This window comes from Salvelinus sp. IW2-2015, linkage group LG10 (genome assembly GCF_002910315.2).
Source record: "Salvelinus sp. IW2-2015 linkage group LG10, ASM291031v2, whole genome shotgun sequence".
Lineage (NCBI taxonomy): Eukaryota > Metazoa > Chordata > Actinopteri > Salmoniformes > Salmonidae > Salvelinus > Salvelinus sp. IW2-2015.
Genome location: NC_036850.1, coordinates 19850554 through 19871010, shown reverse-complemented (window position 1 = coordinate 19871010; position 20457 = coordinate 19850554). Strand labels below are relative to the sequence as shown.

The 20457-nt window shown below is 41.9% G+C and overlaps 1 protein-coding gene across 2 annotated transcripts in view; it reads left to right on the top strand.

Annotated features, from left to right (window-relative positions):
- The first annotated feature begins 274 nt into the window (after positions 1–274).
- The window catches only part of alx4a (ALX homeobox 4a), a 72840-nt gene continuing 52657 nt past the window's right edge, over positions 275–20457 (top strand). The window contains exon 1 of one of the 2 annotated variants that reach the window (XM_070445458.1): positions 275–982. In XM_070445458.1, coding sequence (XP_070301559.1) covers positions 637–982 — 346 coding nt within the window. In that variant the 5' untranslated portion in view covers positions 275–636. The remainder of the gene's footprint in view (positions 983–20457) is intronic. The other variant, XM_023995656.2, reaches the window with a different exon arrangement.

The following is a 20457-nucleotide window of genomic DNA, read 5'->3' as shown; positions in this document are numbered from 1 at the left end:
ACGTGTCACAAATCACACAATACACATGAAAAATAGATAGGCTATATTGTCCTGTATGTGTCGAGATCCCAGTTGTCTAGAAGAAGTCCCCTCTTGACGAACCATTACGAATCAACCATAAAATTGCGCTCTCGCTGTTGCCCTTCACTTACAATTAGTTATATATTCATACCCTAATTACATTAATGTCATGTGTTAAGTCCCCCCACATATAAAAAAAAAAAAAAAAAAAAAATGTTTTTTCTTCTGAGGAAAGGTCTGACATCACCCATTCATTTTATCAACATAATCACTCCGGAGATGTCTTGACTTGAAGTCCGCACAGCTCTAGTGTATATCGGGGAGATCTGGGTTGCATCTTCTGAAGAAAGACGCATTTTTGTTACTCCTCTAAACCTTAAGGGGAGTTTTTAGCTTTTGGTCAGCGAGTGGTTCCTGGAAAACATCTGAATCGTTTTATAACCAAACACAGCTGCCGCGCCAGTGTATGTGTGTGTGCGTGACAGTGTGTATGTGTGTGTTCATCCGTATGTGGAAGAGGGAGAGAGAGTGAGGGTATCTGTTTGCTTCCCTTTCCAAAACGGAAAGAAAGAAAAAAGTTTGGWMGTCTTTTTCTCACAGTAACTTTTTTTAGGCATGAACGCCGAGACGTGCGTCTCATACTGCGATATGACATCCATGGATTCATATTATAGCCCCTCTGCACCGCAAGGTAGGGATCATCCGACGAACCCGTTTAGGACATTCCAAGYRAGTGACACCAAATACAGCCCCACTTTCCTGCCAAACAAAGGTCAGGCTTACGGAGAAAAGWCTCGGAGCCCATTCCAACAGGAGTGTCAGTCATTGGATGCCACCGCTGGGGAAGGCACCTTTAACAAATACCACCTCTTCATGCAGAGGTCTTCTTGCAAAACCCCCCCGGAAGGAGGCAAACTGCACCAAGAAAGCGGACACAACGGAGCGCTCATTCCCTGCTATGGTGAGTAAAACCACAGTTCTGYTTCGAACGAACGGAGATTTCCCGTGTCCCGTATTGTTTACTCTTATGGAAAAACCATATCAAATGACAACCGAAAGTGTGCTTGTGTTCTGTATACACTGCTCGGTGTAAATATCTGTTCACTTGACTGACTATGCCCCCAATAATGAGGGATGTTTTGCGTATTTTCTTCTTTAAGTTGGGAACGTTATGCATGTCTCCACATGCCTCGTAAACAGGTTCCTGTACGTTGAGAAATTCCTTCCAATAATCAGAACCGACGATAAAATCAAATAAATGGGTGAAGTAATCACGTCTGCTATCATTCCGGGTGTTAGGATAATATCACTAATCGCATATGAACWTTTGTCAATGCATGAGTCTTTACAAACTCAATGTGATGGACTTCACAACTTACTACCAATATTACGGCCACAACTATCCCCTGTAACACAATTACGAAGAGGCATAACCTTCCGGACTATCACGTTTTCCCTTTGRCGATTGAATTAAATTAGGCTATATTTAATGCGATAATCTGCATTACAATCCTTAATATTGAATCTGAATCGGACAATTGAATTAACACGTTTTCAAGTATGAAAAATTACCGAGCGTTGAATTTACTTTAATATGGGAAATAGTTTATCAGCGGACCAATATTATTATCCCTAGTCTCTTTAAATCTATAGGCTACATACTCAATATTGTCTCACGAGCAAAAGATGTTGGGGGAGTTTGCAAATGTTAAGAATCCATCGATGACATACACAACATACACATCACCACACCACACCCACTCACACACACACACGTTTCGGCACCTATATGATATCAAGGTAAAGATAATCCGATTCTTATAGAAAATATTGCCCAAACTGATAGCCTATGGTGACTTGAAGTTGGTGACTAAAACAGCCAGATTTTTTGAACTGACAAAATAACACTGTAAAGGCCTCTAGCCTACAATAGCCTACGTGCACTCTGCAGAGACGTTGCATTAGCGTGACTTGGGTATTGGTGACCTTATAGATGTTTGTATGGCCATACAATAAAATATAACGGATCACAAGTTCTTAAGAAATATTTGTTTATTTTACAATGAAATACAACCTTTAACTTTGCAACTGGAAACCCACAGTTGCGATGCATTAAATTAATATGTAATGTGAAAAAGACCTACATGCAATTCTTAATTCTTAATAAGAAACAATACCCTCTACTGATTTACCGAACTATATCTTTATGTTGAAGATATTCTGCAGAGGTCTAGCAAAKGGCACATCTTGAGCGCAGGAAGAATCCGCCCATGCTATAAATTTRACACAAATACCGCAAAATCCATCGCTTTCTCTAACCATCTGCGAGCAGCTTGTGGGTGAGATGAAAACCCACGGACATACAGCGGCTTCTCAGATGATCAACTGGAGGGAAGCAGCAAATACTGCGGTAAAAGCTTTATGGATCCTCTCTCAGGAGAGTGGTTACAAGTGCTAAGAATTTTTTTAGGAGTTATTACAAATTTCAAACGTGATTCATTTGTTGTTTAAGGTTTAGAAGTCAGTGACCAAAGCCAGATGATATTCGAGACGTAGGCCACGAATCCTCAAGAAAATGGCTTACTTAAACAAGACTAAAGCAGTGCTAAAATTATAATAGAGGCCTTAGAGGCCTTAGACTTTCTGCCAAATAATTATTTCAGTCTCACGTTTCGAAGTCTCTATAAACCAATTGCGGCAGGTAGCCTAGTGATTAAAGCTTTGGGCCAGTAACCGAAAGGTTGCTGGATCGAATCCCCGAGCGGACAAGGTAAAAAATGTGTCGTTCTTCCTCTGAACTAGGTAGTTAACCCGGTAGGCCGTCATTGTAAATACGAATTTGTTCTTAACTGACTTGTCTAGATAAAAAAGAGTAGTTAGCTCATTTCTAAAACATTTTCTGTAATGTGGCCCAATTCTGTCTCAGGTTTAGGCTACATTTAGATCAAAGATGTCCAACGTTCCTTCATTTAAACGCACATTCTTCACATATTTTATTACAAAAAGTAAGAGTGCATAGACGATGATCGAACCACATGATAGTTTATTGAACGCTATTGGTAACATTAAGCGCAAGAATGAGTAAAAATCACCACAATTTCAATAATCCTTAATTAATCATGGTCGAAAATCAACCAAGCGCTCTGTGAGGGAAACTGAAGTATTTCTCCATCCATCTGTGTAATTTAGAAAATGTAAATGTATACCCATTACACCTGATTTATAACATAACAATAACATCCGTTTTCTGTTTTTCCGGATCAATAAATAGAAAAACTAAACCGACACTAAAGATGCATGYACAGTGAACGTATGGACACTGGACAGTGCTGCTAACACRAACAACATCCAAATTAAAATCAAATGCCAGATTACTGAAATTATAGAATGAAATTAGAATATTTAACAATTTCCATCAATATTCTAATATCAATTTGCACTGTTGTGCATGGGAACGGTTTGATTAAACGAAAGTATAGGCTTCACCAAACCTGTTAATGAATCACTATTACAGATATTCTAATGAATATCTAGTGAAAACGACAGGAGTCCTGTCCTTCGTGAAAATGAGAAAATGGGGACACAACCAAAGAGGATATAACGAGTTGAGATGTCAATATAAAAGCGAAAGCACTGAATCACTGCTGTCAAGGAGAAGACATTGATCAATTGTCTGGTCTAGCGGGCCAACGTGAGAAAAAGTACACATGAAGAAACTTCAGTTAAACTTTGCCATGCTGGTCTTACTATTGGCTAATGGCTACCATGATGGGGATCAGGATGATATTAATGAGGATAAAGATGATATTATTGTTGACGACTAGACTATCATCATCATAACAGTAATAATAGTATTATTATTACATAATTAAGTATTTACAGCTGAGTTACGGAGGAGGGCTGGGCACTGAAAACATGCCACTAACGTGCCAGAATAGGATTTCTGTAAACCTTAATGAAAGCACATAAACCAATCAGTCTTTCCTCGCTACGTAATTAGTTTAAACGGGTGACGTAACATAGCATAGCCATCAATATAAGATTTAATGATGGTCTGCTGTGCAGATGTTATCGAATCTCTTTGGTTTAATCAAATAACTTTGGACAACAACATACGAACACCAGACACTTGCTTTGTCAAGAGTATGCGACTGATTGATCACTGCTGGGAATCTATGGGAATACGACGACTACTACTACTACTACTACTACTACTAATAATAATAATAATATTAATAGTAGTTAAACAATAGTTAACCATATGAGCATATTTTGATGAATCAGAAGTCATTTACCGTATGCACATCTTTATTATTCAAAAAGCGACAAGTTGCCTATTATATAGTCATTATATAGCTTCTAATATTTAGATCATTCTGAACAAGAAAATATTCACCTGAAATAAATGAGTAAATACTCTGATCCAAACTTGAACCCGTATGTGCAGTCTTTTCTCTATTGGTCATTTAAGCACATTACGCACGGGCGCCAAACGTGGTATGCCTATAACATTAAGCCTACAAGTTATTCAAGTTAAACATAATATTCAGTTGTTCATATATTTAATTTCCAATCCTGTGTTATGGCATTGCTTAACCTTTGGTACGTAATGACTCACAGGAGAGGCGTGCGTAATATAGCGCGGAAAAGATCAGGCCTGCACATAAACCTGTAAGAAATTACGAAAATGCTCGGCATATACAAAGTCAACTAATGAAAACCTATAGACACGGACTGAAAATTGAATGATCTATTTGAAGGTGCGTTTGAATCACATAGGCCTATACTAAAAACCCAAACACATTGTCACACTTTCCTATCAACTCGGGGTCATATTTGCAATGGAATGCGTTTGTGTCCGGGGAATAGTTTTTATGTTCCGTAAACCTACCAGATCACATAATCACTCACGAGATCTTATTTAGGGTCACGTTTTAAAGACCCTAAACCTGGTCTTGGAAGCCATATTGGTTTCGACCACAGGTATAAGTCATGGCAGGTAATTCAACGGGGACTTCGTGAGTTATTACTTCAATCAGGCTTAAGCAGGTAGGCTGAAATTCCTGGAGTCACAGTCTTTACAATATTTCCCGCTAAAACACGGCGGGGGCCTTTGAAGATAATACCAGCGCTGTTTTCGGGAGATTTCAAGGGAGTTTGTTTCTTTTTGTGTTCAGCTGAACTTGCCAGTGACCTGTAGTCTACATAACGTCACACACTCGGTAGATGTAAAGAAAATGATTGCCACTGTTAATCCCAAACAAACCGCCATAAATAATACTTAGACTAATGATGCCGTCCTAATGTATCTTATTAAAGCAATAAGTGAGCTACTAAAAAGGAAGTTTACATATCTAATATTTTACAACAGATACCCTCTGGGCACGTGTTTTGTTTTTGTCCTAGCACTACACAGTTGATTCAAATAACCAACTCATCATAAAGCTTTGGTTATTTGAATCAGCTGTGTAGTGCTAGTAAAAAAAAAACTGCTCCCAGGGGAGGCCCAGGACCAAGTTTGAGAAACCCTGTTCTATGGTATCACAGGACCCTGGCTGGGTAGACCATGCACGTTTTTACAGTGGATGTCACCCTTACAGCAGCCTTGCCTGACCACAGGTATGACTGACTCCTCAGACAGAGCGAACGTTAAAGAGCAGGCAGGAAAGTCTCAGCACTACAGGAGACCTCCACCATTAATGTGACTCAGATGTACATCAGCACTTCCCCCAGTTATTTTCATACTTTCAAAGGCCAGCCCCTCGTAACCACAGGCAGTCCTTGCGTGTCCAAGAGGTGACTGGTTTGTGTAACCTTGCTAAACAAGTGCGCATACAAATACACAACATGTCACCAATACAATATTTGTTTATGGGGTGGGTCGCAAGTGATTGAAAGGATCAGTGAATGATTTTGTGGACATTAACATGCTGTACTGTGCTTACAAATCTTTACGTACTGTAAGAGGAAGGAAACAAATACTTTGTGCCTGCAACTTAGAAATGAGGCAAAGGGAAATGTATTGTTTTGTCAACCAAATTGTAAAGGACAGCTAGAACCCTTTAGATTTTCATACAGGTTTTCTAAGCCACCGTTGAATTATGGTAAAAAAAACTGTGGCTCCAAAAGAGTACAGGGTAACAAATGGCATGGTTTCAACCATTCCTCCATTCAAACCTCTTAAGATGAAACAATGGGACACTTTCTACRGCCCATCAGTCCAGTTACATTGAGGTTCTCTCAGGTCCAGCAGCCCTGGACCAACAATATGCTACTTCAGGGACAACATATACAAGGTCTGTGCATTAGCAGTAGGGGAGAGCAGTCCCTTTCCTAGCCGGGTCTACATGCAGTGATAAAAGCTTGTAGACTCCACTGGACTCCAGGCTCCATAAACCAGACTCCTCTCCTCCAGGTAATAGGATATTTAGGGCCTGGCTCTAAACATCTCAGGGAGAGTGGACAAAATTCAACCTGATAGAATCTGACAACAGGTGGCCTTTACATTGGGGGATTGTTTTTTTTTTACATTAAAATATATAGTAGAATAGAATAAGATGGAATAATAGATCGTTTCTTGACTTGGTTTGACACACACAAACAATGCACATTGTCAGAGATAGCTATCCTTGGCTTCTCTACCGTGTCAAGAGGGGTCAGAGTACCCACTGAGAACATAACCTTCTAACTAGGAACATCAATCTCTTTGTATTTTTCTTGAAGCAACAGGAGTTTTCCTCTTATGGTGTTTGACTGTCCTCCCTGAGGACAGGACACAGAGACCTTTAACTCTGGTTTCCTTCCCTTTTTAGAAGAGCTGTACCCCAAAATTCTCCAGAGCGAATCGATCTAAAACCCAAAAGAATCCAAACAGAAACGTACATTATATTTTCGCAACATTTGTAGTCAAGATCACTATTTACTTTAACATTCCAAGAGCTTTTCCAATGAACTATTCGTGAGCTATAGACGGAGAGAGGAAGATCCTTTGTTGTGACATTACAAGCATTTGGAATATAGTTGTGGTTACAATATCGTGTTTTCACTCAAAGAGAGGGAGGATATAGGAGGTGTGAATAAACTGTCCTGTGAGATCCTTTCAATCTAGACTGAAGCCACCAACACCCCATCTGCTGCCCTTTCTCTCTCTACCGTCTTTAGTACAGCACAACCATTTGAGCCTTTCTTTCTGTCCGTCTGTGCTGATTGATATGAGCAGCGGGTAATAGAAACCAGCCATGGAAGTGCTGCGAAGCCTGGAGAACCAGGACACACTTCAGCAGGTTGCTGACATGACTAGAGGTGACAAGGACCTAGGATCATTTTACCAGTTAACTCGTATTTTGGCACAGCAATTTACATTAGGCTCAATCTGCGCGGCCGGAGTGAGACAGGGCTACATTGAACCTCGTACTCCAGGCCTTCTCTCAGCCCGGCAGTCAGATCCTCTGCTGTGTAACTAAACCCTCCATGGTTGAGGCCCTCAGAGGACGCTTACTGATCAGACATCCAGCACAAAGAATATCCCAGAAGATTAGAGTCTGTAATATCACCTACTGCGTATACATTTTCTCAGACGTTATAGTACAGTAAAAAGTTAGCATGTCCATTGGCCTGGACAGTGGCACCCATCACAAGAACTGAAATTATAAGCATGTTGCTTTTTTCTATAAACTACCCATTGAATCACATTATTTCACATGGTGTTTCCTAATGACAGAGTACTATGTAAGTTCACATGGGAGCTGATGTAAATCATTTTAAGAAGCCTAGATGAAATTATATATTATTTAACAAGCAGATGATCATTTTTGCTTAGTTACAAGTGATTATCAATTCGGACCACGAAGGACAATCTAGTGCTCTTTCCACATTGTATTTACTTCAGTATAACAATGCTATTGTCAGAAGTGGAATCCACATTATGCTAAGAGGACAGTGGCCAACCTGTCTTTATTATGGCATTCCCGTGCACTCGTAAAATGGATGTTTGCTTCATTGTGGTTTTTAACATCACCCGAGAGATTCAGACCTCACTGGGAAAGGAGGAGGGAACATAACGTCAACTGTTAGATAAACTGAGAGGATCTCACATTAAGAAGCCTTCCCCTCTCAAGGGGTCTYCCTCTGCATTCATTCAAATAACCTCAAATCTATTGGAACATGAAGGCTTTCTTTCCTTTAGTCATTTCAGTACAGTACTGGTTAAAACCACAGCGTACGCAGTCAAATATTATTTTRCATGAACTTTGCATTACACTGGGTATTATATCTCCAACACAACTTACAGTGTTGTTACAGTTATTACTGTGTATTTACATGGGTATAAGAGCAGGGGAAAGTGTTTCCAGATATGCTAATAAGTTGGTTTCAGAAAGACAAATAGAGCTTTGTTCCTTCATCTTATGTGTAATTGTCTAACAGTGTCTTGACCTTGTTTTAGAGCTAGCCAAACTGTGGAAAAGGCACTGAGTAGACCCTAGCCCAGTCTCAGGCTAGTGGAGATCCTSCCATGCTCTGGGGCCTGAGAGAGACTCTCAGACAGATGAAGAACCTTGAAGAGAGAGGGGTGATTTATCAGTGTCTCAGGCTTTATGGATACGCTCCCATAGCAGTTGTTTTTTGGCGCAGCGTGTGCACTTCACAGCAGCCTGATGGGATGAATCATCCCTCTCACTGTTTGACTTCAAAGTGGACGCTTACCTATCAGATGCTCCCAAACTACYGTAGCTATAAGCTAGTCAGAGARGTWCTTATGGAACTKTYTCATCCGTTAGSTGAGGTTTTGTTTAYGGCGTCAGGCATATGAGAGGGCAGCAGGGATATGAGAAAGGCATGGGCCTAGTGAGCACCARCTTAGGCTAACCTTGAACTGTTTCAATGACTGCAATTGACACCATAGCCTACTCATACTGCGGTGCTATTCGTAGTGGTGTCATGGTGCTCCTGACCAGGAACAAGATCGTTTAAGAAGGACTGGTTTATAWGAACTGCTGAGACTCGACTCCATCTGCCTTTGGGTAGGCGATTAGCTCTGGTTTTGCAAATGGCCGTGTAGGCAGAGGGCTTGCTAATAAGGCTCTCCCCATGCTAATGCCTTGTGGTGACACACTCACAGGCTGCAATAAAATGGATCAATGTCTCTCACATCACTTTTCATTYGTCATGATGTAGGCATGACAAAGTTTACATCTCAACACACCAGTCAGTCTCTCCATCCACTACCTGTGTTAGTTAGTGTGTCTGTATGTAACAGCCTCACAGCCAGCGGAACGGGCCGGAAGAGAGGACTTCACAGAGATGGCGGGACTTCAGAGCACAAAGCTTCCCATTATGATTCAATCCATATTTTAAGAAGGGAAAACAAACCAAATTAGAGTTACAAATAAACGCTTAGCAGAGAAAACAGCTTACACAAATTTCCTCTGCACCCTGGGTCCAGTCAAAACAGGGATCTATCAAGCCTAGACTACACACACTTAATCTCTTTWATTTATGTTTTCTAATATTTAGGGATATTTYTYYRGGTTTKGGAATATTTTRYCATTAATCGCTCTCAGTCACCGCAGGGTGTCTAATTTATAGTGTTTCTTTTAAATGCTGTGAGCTGACCCTAGCCGTCCTTTYCAATAAAGAGGCTGGGGAGGCGCCCTGTCGCTTTACTGCCAGTTAAATTACACTTTGATGTTCCCCTCTCGTTTTTGACAGCGACTTAACGTCTGTCCCCAGTGAAGGTCTGACCCTTGCTAACTTTAAGGGGTCCAGCACGGATATCCAAGGGCAGGAACTATAGTMATTTACCCCTCATAGCAWAGCTGCTATGATGATCATATCTATTACTCTAACGTAACCATCTTTTTTCTTATTTTGACATTTTCTRTGGACACAACTTTTTAAAMGACTTASAGTGCAAAATATAAAATKACGTTTGAAGACATTTTTTTGTGGGGAAATGTAGACGCTATTAAAAKGGGTTTACAAGACCCTGTGTTGCTCTGCAGGCAGGTGTGAATACTRTTAGGGTTAAACTGCCAATTAGTTCTCTGGTTTAACCTCACCCMTCTTCTCTCTCACCCACTGATGAACTCTGCTTTCAGACCCTCTTGGTTTCAGCTTGGTCAGATCTGGACTGATTTAGTAGAGTATTCTGTTTCCTTGACAGTGTAAAGAATAATATGAAGATTTCAGTTCTGAACTACCTTGTACTTGGACACAGCCACAGTTYTGTATCACATCTCATTATTTCTTACTTTAAACAAACATACAAATAGCATAAGACAGCAGTTATACAACTGGAAAGGAAGAGGGAAGCTATTTCAATTTTAGATCACAGCAGTTGTACAGTCACTGTAGACTTGGTATGTCAGATCCCTAACAGGGTTGGGGCAGACAAAGAACAATGGGCTCCAGACGYGCCTCTCTCCGTCAGAGARCTGTAATTGGAACTGATGTGGAATCTTGGATCCAAAGTAAAAAAKRAAAAAAATCWGTGAACACTGCTGTAGAGCAGATTCCTCTAAATGGGAAACACGCATGCTATGAGGTTTTAGCAGAAGGGACTGAGGAGTTTATTGTCTGCTTGCCTCCAAGTGTTGTATCAGGGATGCTGAGATCTAGGTCTGTATAACAGGTAAAAKGTGAAAATGAGAGGGGGGTTGTAACCACTGATAAATTACAGCAGCATGTCAGAACATATCCTGKCATAGAGACAGAAGTGTCTTTSCTTTATACAGTATATAACATATCATACTTTCACTAAGCCAAAATATGATTGTGTAATCCGATCAGCTAAGGTGAAAGTGTCTGAGTATCAGTTATCTTCAGGAAAATCCACCATGATGCTCATTGGAAATGTCTGCCTGCCCAATCAGTGATCATGAAATGTAGTGAGGAATGCCACTCTGACATTGCTCATCCTAATATTCATACATTCCTTAATTCCATTATTTTACTTTTAGGTTGTGTGTATTGTGTGTATTGTTGTGAATTGTTAGATATTACTGCACTGTTGGAGCTAGAAACACAAGCATTTCGCTACACCCGCAAAAACATCTGCTAAACATGTGTATGTGACAAATACAATTTGATTGGATTTAATGATGCTGTATTTCTGAAATACTTTAGTGATGACTACTTTTAGTGATGACTGATAAGCTCTTTACCTCCATAGTTGAGATGGAGAAAATATTGCCTCTGCGATTTCAGAAGGACCTCTCCATGCCAATTACTCTCAGTGGCTTCTTGCTACAGGCATATCTCCTTCTATCCGTCTTTTACTAACCCAACTCTGTTAACAGGAAGAAACAATTCAACATTAGCCTTTAATGGCTGTGTTCACTCAGGGCTCCCTCCACTGCATGGGTATCCTGACTGACATTATTTGCAGTAAGACTTTCTCATGTTCCTCATCCATATGGCCCAGCCCCCGGGAGGGCCCACTGCTGTTCACCTGGTGCAGTGGAGAATGCCTTGCCTCGCAGCCACGGCCCAGCGCACGAATAACAAGTGGGAGATTGTCACAATACCCTGCGCCTGCCAAAAACCATCAATGACACAGGGCATAAACAAGAGTCTTTGATCAGCAGAGAGCCCTTGATTTCAAAAAGCCTGACAGCCTTGCCTTGTTGGGACTATCGGTGCAGGGCATATGATGAGGGAATAACTAGAAATGATTTACATTTTGGTAAATGCGTTGAGCTAGCTCGTCTCAGGCTTAACAGGATGTGTCAGTCCTGGGCAGGCAGCAGGCAATGTGGGAGCCATTATACCCCTGGCCAGGGCCAGGGCCCCGGACCCCGATCGATGCTGCCTGCCTGCCTGACAGTCCACAGTGACCAGGGTGCTCGGCAGCAGCCTGGAGAAGGCAAACTGACACAGCCAGAGAGAGTGAGCATGCTGCTGAGACGGCTCAAATCAGACCCTCACAATTATTTACCAACACCAGGAGTAATCTTTTTCCTCATATCCAACTCTGAGGGAAAAGTTCTAACTTACAGTATGACAATAACAGACAGAATGAGAGTTGGAGGTTTTGAGAATCAGACGGGTGAAACATAACAGTGCAACAGTGATTGGTATAAAACGGAAGAGGAGAGCATAGAGTGACATCGTATATGCTTCGCATATGACACTATTTTCTCTTGTCAGATGTTGCATGAGTCTTTAAACTCAATTGTGATGGAGCTTCACAACTTACACCCGAATACTTTACGCTCTTGAACGTCACTATCTGTATACAGCAATTACGAGGAGCAGAATAGGTTGTTATTACCTGGCACCCACCCCGGACTACCAAAGCGTATCTGACCTCTTCTCTGCACCTTATGGACGCCTGTCATCCATTCGAATTTGAACAGGTGATAACAGCGCTACTTAAGTCTGTCGATAAGATGCTTCTGGCTCAATGCACCTTTGAACTGAAATCGTCCGTTAACTGAGCAGTTCGATATCGCTCTGATCGGACAATTGGAATGCTCAACGTCTACCACCACCCATGTGGGTTTTGTATCATCCAGAGCGAGTATGCTATACTGAGACAAATATAGCCGGGGGGAAAAAAACCAAAACCTGAGCCGCACGAGGCGTTGAATTTGACATTTTAATTATGGGAAACTAATGTACCTTAATTCAGACGGACCAATAATTACTTATCCAATCCCCTGGGGAGTGCTCCTTTACAATCTAACCAGTAGGCATAGCATTACGTACAATATTGGTCTTCTGAACGGAGCAAGAAGATCTGTATAGCGGGATGGCGAAGATGTTGATGCATAAATTCGTTACGCAGACATATCCACTCGAGATTGACATACACAACATAACTAGCGCATCACACACCTCAGCCCACCCCGTGGGGTCTACCCCTCATACTCCCGGCAACCTTACACAACATCTATGACTGATTCGCTGGGCAGAGCGGGGCGGGTGTAATAAGGTGACAGAGTAGGGGGTACGGAACAGGACGCTAAAGATGTGGAAGGCACGGGCTCAGTGTAAGAGGAAGTTCTTTATCCCAAGGAAGTGCAGAGAAAATTTGTTCTGTCTACGCCAGCAACATCTGGTCGCAATAGCCTACCATCCTCAGCGAACGCTCGAGGCAAGTGGGTGGCAGGCACCGTTTCTTAAGGTGTAAGTCCAGGATCCAGTTGTGACCCCAGTGACGTATGCCCAAGTCAAGTGATAGCTACACTGAGGATGATTTCCCAGGTATGAGCTCTCTCTATTGAAGCGGCTTTATAGTGAATCATATGGAAGGCCAGTCTTTGAGACAAGACAGTAACAACGCCAATGATAGAAGACCATGACTTGAAGCCAATGAGATAGGAACACGCCTCGACAATTCGCCTGTACCATGCATATGGCATGGAGACTAGTCACAGTAGCACTAAAAATTTCTCTATCAGCCCATGCGAGTGCATTCCTCGTCAGTGTGGGGATAAAGCGGCAAGCTGTATGGATAATTGATTCGAGGATCGTACAGTATGGCGTGATGGTAAAGTGAGACTATGGCATGTTTACTATTCTGGGAGTAAAGGCGCGCTCATGAGCTGTAGTATCAGAGCAGATGTTCTCTAGGTGCCATTCAATTGTGATGGCCATATTCCAAACGTATTGACGAGTCGAGGTAGGTCTCAGTCACGATGAGAAGTTAGGGATAACTTTCGGGATTGTGGGCTCTAAGTTCTCTTATGACACCAGAACTTTGTAGCAATATGAGTGGAGTCTTCAGGGTGGTCAAGTTTTCCTGCAAGGGCATAGGTGTTTTAACTCCTTTGAATCGAATGAAACTAACAACCTTTAACTTGCAACTGGACAAACCCACAGTTGCAGATGATAATTAATATGTAAGTGTGAAAAAGATCCTACATGCAATTCATTAATTTGCTTACATAAGCAGAAGCAATACCCTCGTGTCTGAATTACCGAACTAATAAATCGTTTTTATTTGAAGAATATCTGCAAAGAGGTCCTAGCAAAATGGCAAAACAAGTGCTTGGGAGCGCAGCGAAAAACGTCCGCCCATGCTATAAAGTTTGATCAACAACATTACGCAATCCAGTCGCTTCCTCTTAACGCATGGCCGTCCTGCGAGCAAGCTTTGTGGGTGCGAAAAATGAAAAAACCCACGCGACCGATACCTAGGGACGGCTTCTCAAGATCATGATCCATCGTGGAAGGAAGCAAAGCACTTCACAAACCCTTTCGCAACAATGCGAACTTCTTGGCCACGGATTGTAAAGTGCTTAACGGGTGGTCAAGTCCATTTAGGCAGGTTTGCCTTCGTGTTCTGTCGGGGCAACAGGAGAAAACTAGGTAGAGGTCTGGCCTTGAAAAAACATGTTCGGTATTCCAACACGACTCCAATTAAAATATAGAGAATCAAGGAGAGATTGAAAAATCGTCAAGTGGAAAACACCTGGCCAGTTTGGTAGCACATGCCCGGAGCCACGACGCCTGGTAATCCGTCCTGGCCTCCGCAGCCTTGGTGTCTACAGTTGAAGCCTGTTACAAGTCTAACTAGACCCTCGCCAGTACGTCCAGCTAGAGATGGCTCGGTAAATCACACCAGTGTCCTGAAAACAGCATGATCTCTCAGACCAATAACATCTCCATTGTTGTTGCGCAAGTTATTCTCGAACGCGCGCATAGAATGACTGAGCACAAATCTGCACAAGGTATCGGGTCATCACCTGGGCAGATCGCCACGATCGATTCCATCCTTAGTTGTTCATAGGTTGCCCAAGCATCAGCTGACCGCAGCCAGATGATATTCGATACGGCAGCGCATTGGGCTGTGCTTCCCGTGGTAGTCTGGTAATAATCTATCTTGCAAGAACTGCCAACATTCCACGAGCCGTCAAGAGCCGGTGTAGGTAATGAATTCAATCTCTAGCCCTGTTCTGACACTTAGCCCTGTTTTGATGGTTCGTCAGACAATCATGCGGGATCATTCTGTCACCCCGTCCAGAGATTATGGAGTTCCCGCACTTGAAATAGCCTAACACACCTTCTAGCTCGAGTGCGAATGTCTGCTGCCTGCAAGTCCATGCGCTATCGGAGTATGGGGACGTACAGTGATACGTTAAGTCAAAAACCTACGGTGACGATCGGTTCGCACTAAAACTTGATTAAGTACAACTTAAATCTTACTGAGATTAGAGCCAGATGAGGAATTGAATGTCGTTTATGCCTTCAATGTCAGCAGAAAGAATCTCCCACGAAACACATTGTTATCAGTCTGTGACTAGCGAAAACAGTCCTGTAGTTACTAGGTTGGCTTCATCTGACACAACTAATTTTATAACGCCTTGGAGGTCCAAGTCTTCATCCGTCGCTTTCATTTGCCTGAGTGAAGCAGTGAAATCAGGAAGATCAGAAGTTGGTGGTCCCGGAATTTACCAAAATGGCATGGCGAGCGGTGATAGCTATGGGTACGGCCGTCCTCTGTGTGTGGAGGTTAGAGTGTATACAAAAAAAATCCCTCGGTTAGCAAGCCTTATAACATGTTTTGATAGAGATTTGGTAGTAACTTATTAAGTTTTCCCTGCATTAAAGCTGAGGGAGTGCTTTCTTGGTTTGCTTATCTCTTATACCAGGCTGACATAAAGTGTGGCTTATGCCGAAGATTCCTGTTCTTGGGGTGGTAAATAACATGCCGAAAAATACTAAAGCTGAGAACCCTAGCAAGTATGTAGGCCTCGCAATTTATCACAATATATCTACATTTCGCTATTATCAGGAAGAGCAATAAATCTTAAGGTAGTACTTTCCGAATTAGTCAGTTGCACCAGGTTGTTAACAAATACTGCCAAGTCCAGGCCCCTAATTCTTACAAGTCTTAACAACTTCCGCTGTGAGCGATTGTAGCATGTCTAATCTTGCCGCTGCACCGCGTACATCCCGCTGAGCGATAATCAGGTCGCTGCATAATATCACCTGCCGCCCTCAATTTGGCCCAATTCTTGTTCTCAGGGTTTAGGCTACATTTAGATCACAATGAGTCCAACGTTTCTTAATTTAAACGCACATTCTTCGAATGTTTTATTACGAAAGGTAGAGCGCATAGACTCATTGATACGAACCCACATGATAGTTATGTAACGCTATAGCGTAACATTACCTTATTAGCGCAAGAATACAGTAAAAATCACCACATTTTTCAATAATCTTAATTAACATGCCTCGAAAATCAACCAACGCCGTGAGGGAAACTGAAGGTATTTTTCCATTAATCTTTGGTACCATCGTCACCAAGATTTACCCGATGATACACCCTAAATTAACGGAAATATTGTTAACAGACTTTTATTCTGGAGGCTCTGGGTTATGCTCTGAAAGTCTCGTTCAATTGGACATCCTCCATGACTCCGCCATCTTAAATTTGACCACCAAATTGAAATTCGCCTACGATTGCGCTCGAGTAAACTAGTTACCGGTCACCGGCACAGATCTTCCCACCTTGCCTCCTTCGCCCGGTCTTGCCTCGCAAAGGTCATCCCGGACCGTCTCTTCGTCCTCTCGACCCTGCCGTAAACTCTCCCTCTTCGCGCATTTATAATCTCGGCACGTTGATCAACAGCTAGCCGGGTGTTTGAGAAGAAAATCTATGACTGAGGTATGCCTTAGATGAGACTAAGACAAAAGCTTCTGAGAGAGTTCTACTCCGGAAGGAGAGGTGACTCGACTTGTCCTGATCTCTTCAACAGCGAAGCTCTTATTGCACTAGCATATGTTAGTATTACAAATCCATGCAAAGCAAAAGCCACCTCTCCGAATACCTCCGACAAATGTCGCTGAAATACGCAACGACCAACCGCCTTCACTAGGAAAATATTTGGGCGCAGTGTGCTCCGTACCAAACTGAACCGCCTGCCCTTATTCCGGGCGCCATTGAGGGTTGCAACACTCCCATCAGCAATCACTCACATCCATGGGCATCATAAAACCAAATGAGAAATCAACTCTCAATAATAAAGAGATGTTCAGCTATTGAACAGTTCAGCCAAACCACTGATCCACTGTCCCTTTGTATAGAAATCAGGTTGCACGCAAGCCACTCTATCCACATACCATCCTGTGTACATTCATTAGGTTCCACAGAGGCTCTGTAGGAGCAGACGGAATAGGTGCTGTTTACATACCGAATTGAAGTGCGATAACCCTACTCCCTAACGCCCAATGCCCACGTCTATCATTTACTCCCCAGCCAAGTCAAAGAAACTGTGCAAATGGGTCCCCGATTAATGTTTAATCACTTAAACAGGTATGTAAGTCTGATACTAAAAACATATCCTCAACTGGGCTAACCGTGTTCTTTAATTTGAAACTCAAGCTATTCCTCCTCAGAGATGAAATTCTGTTTTTGAGTGAGGTTTCAACAGAACCATGTTAAGGTTTATATAACATTTAGGGCTACTACTGGAGTGTGCAGTAGCAGCACCAAAGAGAAACATTCCTCGCTCACGCTAGTAAACAATGTTTTATTATGTTATGAGGGACATGGATGAAACACAAGATGAATAACGTATAGATCAGACGCAGTCTTACCAAAGTGCACAAAACGGAAAGAAATGTAACCAATAACACACGACTGCAGTGTAATCTACAACATACCTGAGGCTCCTGACTGGAGTGACGCAGCGAAGCATGGATGATAAAGCGCTCATGATGCCAAGGTACTGCCCATGAAAACACACCAGATAAGGTTCGGGTAAGGGGTTACGGTGTAGAATGTCTACCCGCGTAATCTCAAATCAATCACGAACAATGCATTGCCCAAATACTAAGCTCAAAATTTCACGCGTAACCCATACACTCAAAAATGATATGTAAAAGGTCAGCAAGGGCAATCGTATTTGCTATCAATCTGTCCTTGTGTCAGCCGAATCAAATTTAGTTTGCTAACAATCCTATCAATATAGAATGATCGTGATAAAGTTGGAAAACAAACATATCACGAAAATCCTCTCAAAGGAGAGGAAGGAAGACAAGTAACTGTAATCAAACAACAGTAAGGGAGTAAATGGTAAATACACCACCAGAAACACGATATAGAAGAGGCCTCATATATAGAGGAAATTCCATGGTATATTATGTAGAAAGTACAAAGTACACAATCACAAGTAATACCAGCTTGACATTGCCGTCCAGAACATGGAGCTGGACACCAGCAGTGATTGGGTTTCGGCCAACACTACAACAACACCACACAACAACACACACACACACACACACACCCACCACCATCACCGCCAAAACAAACAACCGACAACCAACAAACACCAACTTGATCATTTCTGGTCCTAGAGCGGCCAACGTGAGAAAAAGTACATACCGATAGCAACCCTTTAGTGTTAACTTGCCATGCTGTGTCTTACTAATGGCTAATGGCTACCATCACGCCGACCCAAGGCAGAGATCAGCGGCCATCCCCGAAACGACACAGTACAATTCACACGCACTACACTGCACTCTGAGCAAGATCAGGGCATGATAGGGATTTTAGGAAGCTGTGGTTATTACAATCTCGGAAAAATTGAAGGTGCTCCTTGGACACTATACTAACATGGACCATGAGGGATTTTCTGCTTGATGAAAATTTTCACGCTCTTTTCCTGCGAAACCTACAGCGATTACCGAACGAATGGCACACTGAAAAGGCCGCAAAAAAATCTAAGAAGCGGAGAAAGCTTATGTTAAGTAGAGGAAGAGCAATGTCAGGGTCCAAAAATATAACCAATAGATCGATCAGTTATAGGCGATAATCACCTTCGTAGATATCATATTCTCCCTTTTCTCATCACCAAAACTGCACGAACTTAGTGCCTAATACATCTTATATTGAGTATTGTAAATTCTGTAAGAGTCTAAACTCACACTGTCAAGAAAAGCTAATACTTTAAGCCGTATAGTTTCAAACTATTCATTCAACGCACCCGATCGCACACTGTCGCCTTGACTATGCGTAAAGCAAAGTTAGGTTTAGGCAGAACGGCTTGGGCCTACTATACATCCCCACTTGTCCAAACCCTCACCCCGACTAAAAAAGCAATTTTTCGCCCCATAAGTTCCTATAACACCCGTCCAGCCAGAATTAGCCGACAGACACCTTAGTCTGTACGTAGCTGAACGCAGTGTAAAGCCTCTGTGATGAAAAGGGTGGAAAGGATAACTAAGCAGAGCAGCAATTACTACAGCCCACCATTTTAAAGGTAACTACACCAAGCCTTCTCATCCTTTAGGAATAAAAAATCATCGTTTTCACAAGCGATATCCAGAAATTAACTATTGCCTTGCAAAACCTACATAGCAAAGCCTCTACAAAAATAAAAAGTAGCACTCCCTGTAAGGGTAGGAGTAAAGAAGAGGCGGGCAAAGGATCACAATCGATGGGAACGGAGTGTGTGTGAGGGATTATGATAGACTACCTGTGCAATGGTGCGTTAACACAGTGCTTCAGATACTTATTAAGTTACGTATCCCCATAGACTTAATTCACATTTTGATATGTCCAGCCCTGAAGATTAAGTCGAAAAAAGATAAAAACATAGTACAAATCCATCCTATAACAACAAATACGCATAATAACAGTAAAACCATAGACGATGATAAACTATGATTCGGCAATAGTTATTTGAAAAAAAGAGAAATTAATGGATTGGTGAAATACGTCATTTCTTGCCATGTGTAGAGATTATCAGTTCCTTATTGCCTCTCCTGAGTAGGAACAATAACACTTCTTGCAGTCTTGGGTTAGGGGGGCAGCTTGTAGTGACCTTACTCTGGGTACGTCATCTACGCAGACTTGATAACATTTAGAGCACACACGATTCTTGAAAAACAACAAAGACTTGACCGAAAACAGAATTTTTTTTCTTCTGTCAAGCTGCTGATAATTATTGTTTGATCATCTTGCTAGACAAAACCATCAAGTCTTGCATATATATTCATAGAGCAGACTATTAAAGTAACACAATAAACGTTGAGCTATCTCAGGTTTCAGATCAACAGAACATTCACTGTCTACCTTGGGTGACTAAAGTCATCCAGTGTAGCGCAGATTATGCGTCGAATTGTGCGTATTAAATATGCCGCTGGCAAAAGAGAGTCTAATTAAGCTCCCAGTGGGTAAGTGGAAAAGCAATCTAGGGAGACACATACGATTATGTCCTTCAGCATCTGAACTACTTACGATTTCCTGATTCTTTATAATCAATCTGAAATAAAATCCCCAGTATAATATCAATATATTAATAATTCCTACTCAAAATGTTCCCCGCTAAATAACATAATGCAATGCCGCCACTCCTAAGGTTTCATAGACAATCTGAAGAAAATGTAACACTCAGTAAGTTTGTACTGGAAAATGCATTATAATGATGAATCAGAAAGTAATTTCCAGTACTGCACATCTTATATTCAAAAAGCGACAAGTTG